General features: G+C 39.4%; 1 protein-coding gene across 1 annotated transcript in view; it reads right to left on the bottom strand.

Annotated features, from left to right (window-relative positions):
* GRIN3A (glutamate ionotropic receptor NMDA type subunit 3A) overlaps positions 1-13194 on the bottom strand; it is a 74618-nt gene that overhangs the window by 41556 nt on the left and 19868 nt on the right. Inside the window, exon 2 of the mRNA XM_062599621.1 lies at positions 1480-2084. Coding sequence (XP_062455605.1) covers positions 1480-2084 — 605 coding nt within the window. The remainder of the gene's footprint in view (positions 1-1479; positions 2085-13194) is intronic.

Below are 13194 nucleotides of genomic sequence, written 5' to 3'. Positions count from 1 at the left end.
AAGGTGGCATTTAAATGTCTGCACAGCCAATGTAAGAGTGCAATATTGGCATGAATGCTCAAGTTTCAGATATGCCAGCTTGTGGGAGTGCTATTTCACTATATGTAGTACTTGTGGAAGTTGAAGGTCTATTCTGCTATGCCTTATCCACCCTCACCCCCGTCCTTCTGTAGCCCACTGCTGTTTTGGGGCTACATATAAAGACAGACGAACTCAAATAGAAATATGACTAAATACCAAAGCAGCTAAAAGTTTAATCAGCTAAGGTAAGCTGTTTGCCTGAAAATACCACTGAAATTGACAAGGTTGTTCATAGTTAAGCCCCTCAACAGTAGTTCATGTCTCAGAAATCATGGCTACTTCAACAAATTAATTGTTAGGTTGCTAATTCAAATACACCAGTACTGGCCATCAGATATCTGTCCCACTCACGCATTATAAAAAGTTGCAGTGATTAAGGCCAACCTGTCTTTAATAGGGTCCACAGGCAGATTCCTAGGCGAAAAAATACACCAAGCATATGACCTCCTAATGTTTCCTCCTAATTCTCTAATTGAGCTCCAGTGACTTCAAGAACATGCAGTGACATGGTGTTTCCCCTGTGATCTCTCTTCTGAGTATTTTAACTCACTTAAGCTTCTTATGTTTGCTAAATTTTTGGCAGAAATCCTACAGTTATACTGCTTATTATATGAAGAAGTGCTGCCTTTCATTTATTTTGTATTTTGCTGATGCCACTTTCACATCATGTTCTTTGGCCTGTTAAAAGGATAAAAAACAATGAACAATATGTATCTATCTGTTTTCTTAATTCCACTAGTGATTTTGCACTCTATCATATCTTCCATAAACTGTCTCTTTTCCCAAGCTGTTCAGGATTTTTTCTCAGACTATTCCTTGTACGGACAGCATTTTACTCAGTTAAAATAGCCTGAACAATAACATGAACTTACTGTCACAACCCAATGGAGAGATTGTAAACCAGGGCAATACATGCTCCCAAGGCTTGCTTTATTATAGTGAAACAGCTTTTTGGTGACCCTTAGTTTATGAATGAAGGTTAATTAAGGAGCTGTCAGTGTCTCAAATGGTTGCTTTTTGAACAGTGCTATTACTACACCATTATGAAGACAGAGCTCAGGTATAATTTCAAAAGACATTGAGAACATACCTGAAGTTTCAAGAACATTTATCTTAACTTCTTCCAATAAATTCTATTTGCTGAAAGCCAGGAGAGATGTAAGGGGCAAAACATTCAGCATTCACTGGATTTGAAACAGTTGATGAATCCACATACTCAGTAAGGACTTTATTTTTGTTTTTAAAAGGAATCTTACATTGCTCTTTTATGTTCAAAACCAGATTACTTATGGGCATGAGTCCAGTTACTTAGTTAAGAATAGCAGGGAGGGAGAAGAAAATGAAGATTTGACATCATACTACAAATATTAGCTACAAAAAAGCAAGGGAAAAACTTACTTTGATAAATATTGCCCTGAAGTGATATTCCTTTCATCTATGTCCATGCAATTCATTGTACTTGGAATAAGAGCTAGTTCTGGTTGAATCATGGTGGCCGTTGCTACAGCTCTTGCTATTAGCTCCATTGCATCCTGCACATAATGCTCAAAAACTGACTCTGTTGTCTTGCCATGAGCAATAAGACCTAGTGGCAAACCTTCTGTCCTCAGTTCTTCCACGTTCTGTGAGTCCCCAAGAATCCAGTGAAGTTCTGGAGGCATCAAGCCAAACTTGGTGGTTATTTCAAAAATCCTCCGTGTTTTTTCCATGTCACATCCAAACATAACAATGGTAGATGTGGTGTCTTTGATGCTCTCCAGATAAAGCTGTAAGTAGCTCAAAAGGTCACTGGTTGAAGTGAGATTTGCTGTGATATTTATAATGGATCCCAAGTGGAACTTGGAGTTCTGTTGAGTGAGGAAGAGGAAATCTGTGATGTTCCACTCCTCCTGGCATAACATCAGGCTGAAATTGTACCAGTTGTTCATTGCAAGGATTGAGAAAGTGACATCAGCATCAGAACTCAGTGAGTTTTCTAAACTCATCTGCAGGTGCAGGGGATTCTGCAGTTAAAAATATGAAAGATTCTGATTAGAGAGATACTGGGCCCATACTTTTATGAGTTTGCTTCATTTTTACATGTCAATCACATATTCACTTATCTAGCTCAAAGTTGCTGTTTGCTGTTGATCAAGGGAACAGTATGAGAAACAAGGAAATTCATACCCACATTTCTTACATGGACTGGTAACTCAGGGATTTCAAGAGCAAGAGTTTGAGTTGACTTCAATAATCACCAAAAAGCCTACTTTTAAGAATTTGTATGTATTTAAAAACATTTGTAATTTTAGATTACTTGGTATTTTTGCGCAAATAATTCCATGCTTTCGTAACATCATATATGAAAAAGCACTCCTGCATTGTATTGGTTCAGCCCTGGCATCTGTTTAAATTCAGCAGATGCTGCAAACTTCTTTGGCAAGTGACAAACAAACAAACAAATAAACAAAAAAATAGGAGCTCTCAGTTCTTTAGTATCTCCTGGTTTTGGTACTTTGGGCCATTTTCTACACAGACACCTGAATAAGTTAATTAAATAGACTGCAGTCTACAATCAATGCACATTATATACTGCCAATTAAATGACAGGAGACTGATTCTTTGATAAGGACAAATTATTAAAAGCATAAGAGGCTAAGATATGCAGACTCTGTGAATTATCTGCTGGAAAGTATTTGGTAAATAACCATTCCATATTCACTTTTTCCATATCATTCACGATATAACAGAACTTCACCCTATTTCCCAACACCATCAGCCTTGGCTGTATCTTTTCCAGAGAGGAGGAAGAATCCAAGGCTAATCAATTTGTTTTCATAAAGTATATATTTCTTCTTTTTTGTTATTTAATCCACACTTACACTTAAAGTCTGTTCTTCATTCTCTTACCTTGTAAGCAGTTGAACTGTATTATGTGTAAAACCAATCAGACCCTTACTGTGCTTAAAGTTGATGCAAAATCCTATCATGTTGATTTTATAGTATTTTAGCACTCATTATAGACTCTAGTTTTCTCTGGATCTTAGAAATTCCATTCTGAATTTGGAATAATACAATAATCTCTTAATTTGCATTGATTTTACTAACATCAGAACTTCAGATCTCCAATGCAGATGTAAAGGGTAAAACGAGAAAAACAACAAAAGATTGCTATTTATAAACAGTAAGCTAACTTATGTTAACTTATGATTCCATGAACTCATTATATGTTTTCCAGAACAGATAATTTATATTCTGATCCTGATACACTGAATATTGTAACAGAAGATTGTCCCAGTTCTTTTTGTTACCTCTTGTTTTTGCTACCTGTAGACTTTTTTTTACATGGACATAAGAATAAGCTAATTAAACAGATTACTCTCCACAATCAATGCACATTGTGTACCACCAACAATAAACAAGAGAATTGACTCTTTGATAAAGGACAAGCTGCTGAATGCACAGGAGCCTAAGCTATGCAGACTCTCTGCATTTTATAATGGAAAGTATTGTCTTTTAATTAAAATACATGATTAATTTGGGGGAAAAACAACTAAACAAACAGTTTATGTGATACCTGGGTTTAGGAAGCAAGCTCAAGCAAATTAGTCTCCTCAACCTGAGTCAAGAATATTCTTTTTTCCCTTGAGGTTATGAGATACTGTACAAATCAACTCCATGGCAAATAGAAAGGATTTTCCCTGTGTCATCTCTGTCTAGAACCAAACAAAATCATGAGCAGTTTTCACAAGATGATCTGTCTCCAGCTAGCCAAATTTGGTAAGTCTATTGGCTTAGTTAATTTGAGTAAGTTTCAGAGAAAAAATGAATTATTCAGTATAAAAAGTATATTTTTCATATGCAAATGACAGCACACAACCTGGTTATGCCTCTTTTAGAAAATGTCTTTAGTATATCCAGAAATATAACATCCAAAACATAGTAGTGTAATTACCACAGTATAGGTACAGGATCTATTGGATGTAGGAAAACAATAATGTGCTGATAAGCAATAGAATTTAACAATAATAATTGTGTCCATATTAATGAATAACACCATCTCAAAGGAAGATAGATAAATAAATAAATAAACCCTCAAAAAGACTCAAGTATTGATTGTACTGCCTCATTGCTCCCTGGATTGGTTTGGCCCACACCGTTTAGATCTCTTTGATTCCGTACACTAGCAGCTTGGGTTCCAGCACATTTTGGGGATCCTTCCCAGGAGGCATCATGTGTAAGACTGCATGGGAACAGGCTTTTCACCCCATCCACTTTAAAGATTGATGTGCCCTCACGCTACGACTACAGCATATGCTCTGTTTTACGCTACGTAAAACCTATTCTGCCTGTCCACAGCACAATATGTCCAGTGTTAAAGAAAATTTGAACTGAAAAAATACAAAGAAGGGTAAGAATTACATCTTAGTGTCAGTAGCAGTCAGTATCTACCACATCGGGCCCAGAGCACCACACCTATGTAGCCCAGAGAAGGGCAAATTCTGTCTCTGGGCCAGAAAACTGGGCATATTTTATACAGTAGTGTAGATGTTGGAAGTGAGTGTGGTATTAGAAAATACTCTTTGCTTCCTTTTGACTTATGGGTGTTTTCACAGGCTTTACTGGGAACTCAGCAAGAGTAGGACTGGACCTTTTCACTGTAATGTGGCTGCAGATTTAGTCCTGAGATGCTCTAACATTGGTGCATGTTGTGTGCGTGAAATACTTGGATCTGTTAATGTGGTCCCTCAGACTGATACAGTATTGAGACATCATTTCCTAATTCAATACAGATGCATTTGAGATAACCTGTTTTAGACTGATATTGCTTTTAAAAATGATTTCTGATGTGAAGTTGCATCCATGTTTCAGTCATCACTATTTAAAGCCAGCATAAGCGCATCTCTGAGCTCTCATCACCATTATGATTTGTTGGTTACTACATTCCTTGTTACTTTGTATGAAAGATAAACTTTCATCTCTGAGGAAGTACAAAATACACTATCTTTTCTTTATTAAGTGTATTTGGAACAAATCATAGTCCAAAGCAAAGTGATTATGAACTTGTCCTCAGAATTTTCTAATGCAATGATGTATGTAAAATTCAGTCAGTAGGAATTTGTCTTCTGGTTGACTCTCTGTCAATCCTCAGCTTGACATGCAGCACCTCTGCAGACTTTTGGGAGGAAATGGCAATTTGTGTTTTTCCAGTAGTTAATATTTGCTTTGTATGGGGAATTGGGGTTGGGATACTTGATAGGCCATGCTGTTTTACACCTAAACCAAGGAGATCTCCCTCTTGCTTTACATAATGAATCACTGGTTAACATAACCAGTGGATTAGCAATATTTGGAGATATTTTGACTTAATACCTTCTTAACTTTCTACCAAAAGCTTTATTTATTATTTGCACAATTTAGTTAAGGAAATGGGCCATGAAAAATTTACATGGTACAAGTCACATGTCAAGATACAGCCTTTGATATTACAGTGTTCTTAATACTTTTAAATATTTTCGTTGATTCATCATTCTTTAAAATGATAAACAATTACTGCTTTTTAATGAAGAACATCCAGAAGTTGCTTATTCAGTGATTCAGTATCAATCACAGAGACTACAGATTCACATAACAAAGGCTTTTGACAACTAAAATGATAGTTTAGAAGTACCTAACTATATGTATCATGAAACAGAAGATTTATGATGTAATTTCAGTGTACTGAACTGTGCCCATCCATCCTTACTGAAGTTCTTAGGAAAAAATCCTTCACTATCAACTCACTTTGGAAATTACTAGACTTTGACTATTTCTGTTAAACTGTCTCATTTAGAAATTGGAGCTTATATGGAAATTCAATTTTGTTTAGCTTTAATCTGACATTAAAGATGATACAACTTGCATAAGTTTTTCTTTAAATTACACAAACAGAATTAAAACTCGTTTGAATAATGTTAATTTGATCCATTTTTAATAATGTGCTTATATTTACATAGTCTAACTGAGCAAAAACATTTTTGTTGTCTATGAGAATTGATTTTTATTGTACAGCATTAGTTCCTGTTTCCTAAACCATCCAAGATCAACTGACTTCAGTTTTAGCTGGGCAAAGGAAAGCACTAGAATTTTTAATTTCAGACTAATGGCCTTTGGATCAGAAGTCAACAGTCTTTCCATTGACTTTCAGTGGGCTTTGGATCAAACCATTAATAGAATATTATTCTTTATATGGTCTGTGGTGTTTCACTCCCCTTCATCAAAAGAAACAGTAATTACTTAATTTACTTTTTGTATAAGAAGAACAATTTTACAGTTTTATCACCTGAGATACCTGAGATAACAGGTTTATTTAACAACTGAAACATGATTTGCATTTCATTAAACTCTGTAGTATTTTTCAAGTCTGTACTATTTTACAGAGTAGTCTGTAAAGCCACTCTTAGTTGTTGTAAATCTTATGAACACAGTGAATGCCAAGCGCTAGACTGACTTACACCCTGAAGGATCTTACTATGTATCTCTTCAGTCAAATCTGTAAAGCTAATTAGGTACAGTTACAGTGACATTTTATTTGACATTATTATAGCATCATTAGTAGCATTAAAAGCATATATGCAAATGTTCTTTTGCTAACTGTAAGTAACACAGAGAATATATTATTATTCTTCTTGGATTCTTGGGGGCAAATACAGTACTCAAATACATATTTAGAATATGAAAAAAAAAGGAAAGAAAACACATTATATTATTACATCAGAGATAGTTGTACGTAAGGAAAAAAAGAATGTCTTCTGGCTTAAAGAGCAACTGTGGGGACTCATAGCTTTGCAAACTTCTGAAATGGCAGCTGTGAGCAAGCTGATGCAGCATCTTCAGAAATTGGGAGTCTCTTCCATGGTTGAATCTACACAGTTTAGATTTAAAAAACCATTCCCTAAAGAGTAAAGGCACACATATTGCTTTTTCATTTAATGCCGTAAGGAGAGATTCTTTAAAATATTTGGGTTTTGCACGTGGAAGAGGGCATTTGCCTTGTTGCTGAGGCTCCAATGCCTCATAGAGGTGCCTCTGCTCAAAGCTGCTGGTCTGCTGGCAGGGAATTTGATGCAGAGGTCCTGCCAGCCACCTCAGGAGCTGTTAAGCTGCCACAGCTACTCAGATGCTGTACAGAGCACCTGGTGAAGTGGAGGGAACTCGTAAGTCTGGGAATGCTGTCTCCACCGTGGGCAATGGCAATGCAAGTTGCACCCCTCAAAGGCACTGTTGTGCTCTCACTCCTCATAAGAACGAAAGGAAACTACACAAATCCTCCATGCAAGGTAAACTCATTTCTCCACCTCACTTACTAGTCCAAAGATCTTGACATGGCTTTGCGATCAATGCTATGTCCATGACAGCCAGTGCCAAGGGTTGAAGAGAGACTCTGATCCAAAGAGAACGACAAGAGTCACATCCTGACTCCTTGCTGTGATGTGGCTCTGCAGCCTTCCCACGCAGGCCGTTAATGGTAGAGGGAGAAGTGAGGTGTGCTCAAGCAGCTCCACCTCTCTTGACTGCACAGACAGGGCAGCTTTCCCAGACATGGCAACTAAGGTCAATAATATGTACTTTGGAGCAATTCTGGAGACTGCAGCAAGGGAGTCTAACATCCAAGCCTTCTCCTCAAAACCCATTCCTCTGCTCGGCCTGAGTGTTTCCTGTAGGCGGAAAGACGTGAACCTACCAAGGCTGAACCTTGGGGTGGCTTTTTCCCTCCCTTTTCAGTGCAGGCTCTGCAGAGCAAAGGCGGGTGAACGGGTGCAGGCATGCATCCATCACCTCCTCTCTGCACAGCACCTGGAGCTAGGCCCTGATGTAATGCTCTTTCTGAGCTCATTCCTGGACCCACAGATACTCTCAGAGGCTTGATATGGCCTTCAGTAAGCATTAGATTTGGTTTCTAGGCATTGATATGGCCTCCATCCAGCAAAGCACTTAAATTCCTATTTAAGCACCATCAGTATGATTAAAAATATCTATCTAGGTAGCAGAAAAATGCTCTCTTTTGATTCTCTGGGGGAAAAAAAAAAAGAATCCTAGATCTAAGATGATTAGGCCGTTTATATTTTTAAAGATGGGACTTTATCAAGCAAGACATTTCTCTTGCATTGGACTAAAAAGGGAAGGATGTCTTAACTAACTCTTCCCTTACACAGCTTTTCTGTCTCCACATATACACATGCTTGACAAAGAGCATAATATGAAACAAGGTAGACCACAAAGCCAATTATTTGCAGAGTTTTCAGTCTTCTAAGAGAGAAAAACTAATTTAAACTAGCTAAAGCTTATCTGATTCTTGCAGCAAGAGGCCTGGCATCTGTCCAGGGAACTTTCTATAAACAGATCTTAACAAGGAATTGACTGTTGATTTTAAAAAATTAAAACCCACAACAACTATTAATTTAAAACTTGACTTAGCTTGTCTTGAAAATGATCTCTAAATGATTTCTCTCTGTAGGTCAGATAGTCATGACTTAGGGTTGCTTGACGTCTCTAATGACTACATGCAAATACTATAAACTAATCTGAATATGTAAGGCTCCCTACAAGGTCAAATAGGCGATATAAATATGAACATTCAGCTGGTTTTGGAAAGTAAAATCCATTATTTATCCTCATAGCTATTTATAAATTATCATAAGTAATACTGCTTCAAAAACCTTGTGTTCTTTGCTTTGGAGGGGGGAAAATCATTTGAAGTTTGACAAAAGTTATTTCATATAGATGCCAAGAGCCAAAACAGTTTTTCCCTACCTAAAATGCGTCATTACAATTAAGAAAGACAGATGACTGCTAATACAAATGGATCTTGGAGAGCAGCATTAATTCCCCATGGCAGGCTTCCTTCCATTCTCGAAATGGCAAGGCAAAGCCCTAGAGAATCACTTCTGCTCTGTGACAGAGGATTCATATAGGATACAGTGGTCCTTGATCATGACTCCAGCTGCAGCACTATTGCAGCTAACATAGGTTGTGGGAGATGAGATTTCTTCTTGCTTTTAAAGAGTGCACTGTTTATAGGTTACATTGGGAATCCGAATTATTACTTCCTGTTCCTAACCTCGCTATTGACACTTGGTAAATCATTTACTTCTTCCTTGTCAAAATGGTTACATGGACAATCCTCCCTTCCAGGGGAAGACGTCACCAGTGTCTGTAAAGCCCTTGAAAATGTTTGGATAAAAGATGCCAGGAGATGCTGCCTCTGAATATTTCCTGCAATAGACAATTCACTATTGAACAGTACTTTCTAGAATCTCAACACTGCTATGGGATTGGTCTCTCTCAAGCAAGTGTGCATGAGTCATCAAGAATAAGAAGATCTTTTCTAGCTCTACCCCACGCTTTTTTTAACATGCCGCTTCCCAGTAGCACATTTTCTGATGTCTGGTCTCATCTAGACTGTTAGGTCAGCACACACTTTGGGACTGCTAAGTTACAGCCCCAGTGCCTCAGTCCTGGCCATCCTAATGCCTGGTGAGGGCATTAGGTAGATAGAGGTGCGCCCTGTTGTAAAAACGTGGTTCTGACAACATATGAGTGGCATTGTTTTATATGTAGATATTAGTTTATGTGGTTACCAGAGCACTCTGTGTGCGCATATACACGTATATGTCTTCTAATGGATTGTTATTTTTGTGGAGTGATTACTAGCTCAGATAAAGGATCTATGAGTGATTATGCTGCATAAAAAAAATGTTATTTGGGTTATCATGAAACTACAGCTCCAAGACTACTGGGGAAAAAAAAAAAGAAGAAGAAAGGAAAGTGATTGGATCAAGGATGTTCCAACAGTACAATCACAAAATGATATCAGAAGCCTTGAAGCTGCAAGCACAGGATGATACCAGCCTTGCCAGGCCTACAGATCAATTACTGGTCACTAAGAGAATGCAGCCTTGGAGCTGGGTAAAAACGACTGAAAGGACACATATCCAAGATATGTAATTTGTAGCATATACTGCAATAAAAGGTTGAACTGTGAATTAATGAGGGGCAAGAAATTAAGCAGAGTTAGCAAACACATAAAAATGACCAGAAGCAAACCTGGAGGAGGAAGAAACTCCTACCATCAACACCGTATTCCTTCCATCAGAGAATCTGGACACAGGTGTCTTCCTGTCACAACCTCACACCACCCTGTTTGCTCTGTCTCCCTAGAGAAGATTTGTGATCTCATTAGGGCACAGAGAAGCATGGAAGGATGAGTCTAACACCTGAGAAAATGAACAGATCTTAGAAAGCACATGTATAACAATTTTAACTGTATCATTACTGAGAATGAGCTTTACTGTTTGGAAAATTTGCTTGTAAGTGTTATTATCATTGCAATGGGACCAATAATTAATGTGAAACTTCAATTAGGCTAACAATAGCTCACTGGCTTTGAATATAAAATGATTTTCTATAGCTCATGTAAACTAGACATGGTGGTTAGTCTGGTGACTTGCTCTTGAGGACTACCTGTTTAAAATACCTGACAGAGAATCCAGCATCCAAGGGTATAATTTACAATGTCTACTGTCAAGCATAGTTCCACACCATGCTTCTTGGCACGCCACCCCTGCTGGGCCCCTCAGCTGAAAGCACTCTTGCGATAGCATTCCCATCCTTGCCCTTTCACAGCAGCTCCCACCTTCTCCTCAGCAAGATGGATTTTCTTGCAATAAATCACTGAAAAATGTTATTTTCTCATGAGCACAGCAGGTTATGAGTACACTTTCAGTATGACCTGGCTTTTCAGGAAAGAAAAACATTATCAAAAAAAAAATATGGAAAATTGTAGAATATAAGGAGAGAAAGTACAGAAAAGAGAGATTCATGTTACGTAGGTAGAAGGAATTTGATCCTGTCCACAAAAACTGATATGCCTTTGCTCAGATGTAGCCGGTGTATCCACACAGCATTTAAACCATTTAGATTTTTATCACCACAAACACTTGCAGCAAGGAATAAAATCAAGAGCATCTTTTTCACCCACCAGTCCAACAGTAACATGGCTCCAAAGCTGTTTTCATCTTCCTCTGTGGCTTTGCATTCCCTGTACTCTCAATAGCTGTGCTCCCTGTGTCTCATTATACGTACAAATGACTATGTGCCTACGAACAGGCAATGCAATCCTACCCTGTCTTCACAGCTCAGCAGACTGAAACTAGGTCGTTTGATCTGGAGACAGATGGGTAAGGAGGTGGCAATTCAACAAGAAAATATTGTTTCTTATTCATGTTGAGCCACTGCCACAAAATCCATATTCAGGATCATAGTGCAGGGCTGGCCTGCAGCAGGCAACACCTCTGGGCCGTGACAGCCCCGGTTGCTGTGGCACTTCTTGGCAGGTCTTGCAGGAATCTGGGTGCTGCTCCTCAAACATAGTGACCAGAAACAAAGTTAGCTTCTATGTCTCTAAATGCCGCCGCATTTCGGAGAAACACCCAAGGGTTGTGCTGCATGCAGTTAAGCACAGAGGTGCCTGCATGTCAGCAGTCCCTGAAATCATAGCTGTTCATGTGAAAATGCAGTGTGAGGAACGAATTCTAATTTATGCTCCTTAGAAACCCAGCACCAGCTCATCACCGCGTTGTTTTCCTCCAGGCCTTGTTCTGGGCATGTTCCACAGAATTAATTCTAGCTACAGGTGCATTTTGCTCTATATTGATTTTTCATATGAAAAAAGCTGAGAATTAAGCCTGCAAATACAGATCTCTTAGCTCTATTAAATGATGCCAGCGTACATGAAGTTAGTAGTTTGTCTTTTTGAAGCTAAACATGACTTTGAGGTGAATTCCGTGTGTACTTACTTGGCATTAAACCAAGCATAGCACATAAAAAACTCCACTTGAGGTTTCTTACTTAATACACTAAGGACTTAATTAGGAATAAGATTTATAATTGGCTCATGTGGGTGTGCATGTGAGGAAACAAAAAGAATGAGGATATATCTAACATCTCTTTTAAGGACAAGTACTGTTTGTTGTTGTTGCTATTTTTAATGGATAGTGCAAAGATTCTGTGGGAAAAACCCAGATTCTTCTGGTTTCCTCTCCTCCATTTTTTTTTAAATATAATTTATCATGGGGGGGGGGAGACGGAAGAGCCGTTCTCAATCTCCCACCAGCGCAGAAGGAAACACAGTGGGAAGCGCTAGAGGAAGGGATGTCCCTCGTGCAAGGTGGCACTTCTTGCACCGCGGATGCAGACAGCTCCCGCGCTCCGCTCGGCTGCAGGGGCTCAGAGCAGGCGCCAGCGGAGGGGACGAGGCGCGGTGCCGCGCCGTGCCGCGCCGCGCCGTGCCGCGCCGCGCCGCGCCGTGCTCCGTGGCGCTAGGTGGCGCGCTCCGCCCGCCTCAAATCAGTGCTGCGCTCTCGCGGCGCTGCCCCCAGCGCCTCTGCGGCACCCACCGCGGGCGCGGAGGCTGGCTACAAGCAGGACCACTGCCACTAGACACCAGCAGTTACTTCGGGCGGGGGGGGGGGGGGGAAGCCCCCAAAACAGCCCTGAGAGGTGCGACGGCTGTCCGCTCCTCGCACTCCCATTCACAATTTTTCAAAAGAAGACAAGGACCTGACTAGCGTTCACTTTAAAAAATTTTAACCATAGCTCCTTATTTTCCCTTCCTCACCCTGCATTAATTTTCTGCTTTAAAAATCAAAAAGACAACTATACAATTTGGAACTTTTATGGTGGTGTTAGCAAATTTCTTTCCTGGGGCACATAAAACACAAAATGTGGCATGATCCTGTAATCAGAAGGTGCCTAACCCCTCTGAAAGCAGAAGTATTTGAATTTTCAATAAAACACACAGCAGCTAGCCATGAAAGTGTGTGGCTGACTACAAAGCTTGCTCCTGAGGCACACACAGAGAGAAGGAGGAGGGGGCAGTAGCTGGATATAGGCTCTGGGTGATTCAGTGTCAAATCCCTCTCTCACCTGGTGCTTCCTCAGTGAGTAAACTCCTATAACTGGTGCCTCATCGCAAAACAGGGATAATCCTGCAGAAGCACAGTGTGCAAGTCAGCACACCAAAGCAAGAGTACAAGGTGTACAGGTAACTCCTGTAGCAGATCCAGTTTTCTCACTCCTTTGTGAAATGACATT

The sequence above is a fragment of the Rhea pennata genome, chromosome Z, assembly GCF_028389875.1.
Source record: "Rhea pennata isolate bPtePen1 chromosome Z, bPtePen1.pri, whole genome shotgun sequence".
NCBI lineage: Eukaryota > Metazoa > Chordata > Aves > Rheiformes > Rheidae > Rhea > Rhea pennata.
The sequence above is the reverse complement of the archived record's forward strand: the minus strand, read 5'-3'. Positions and strand labels throughout refer to the sequence as shown.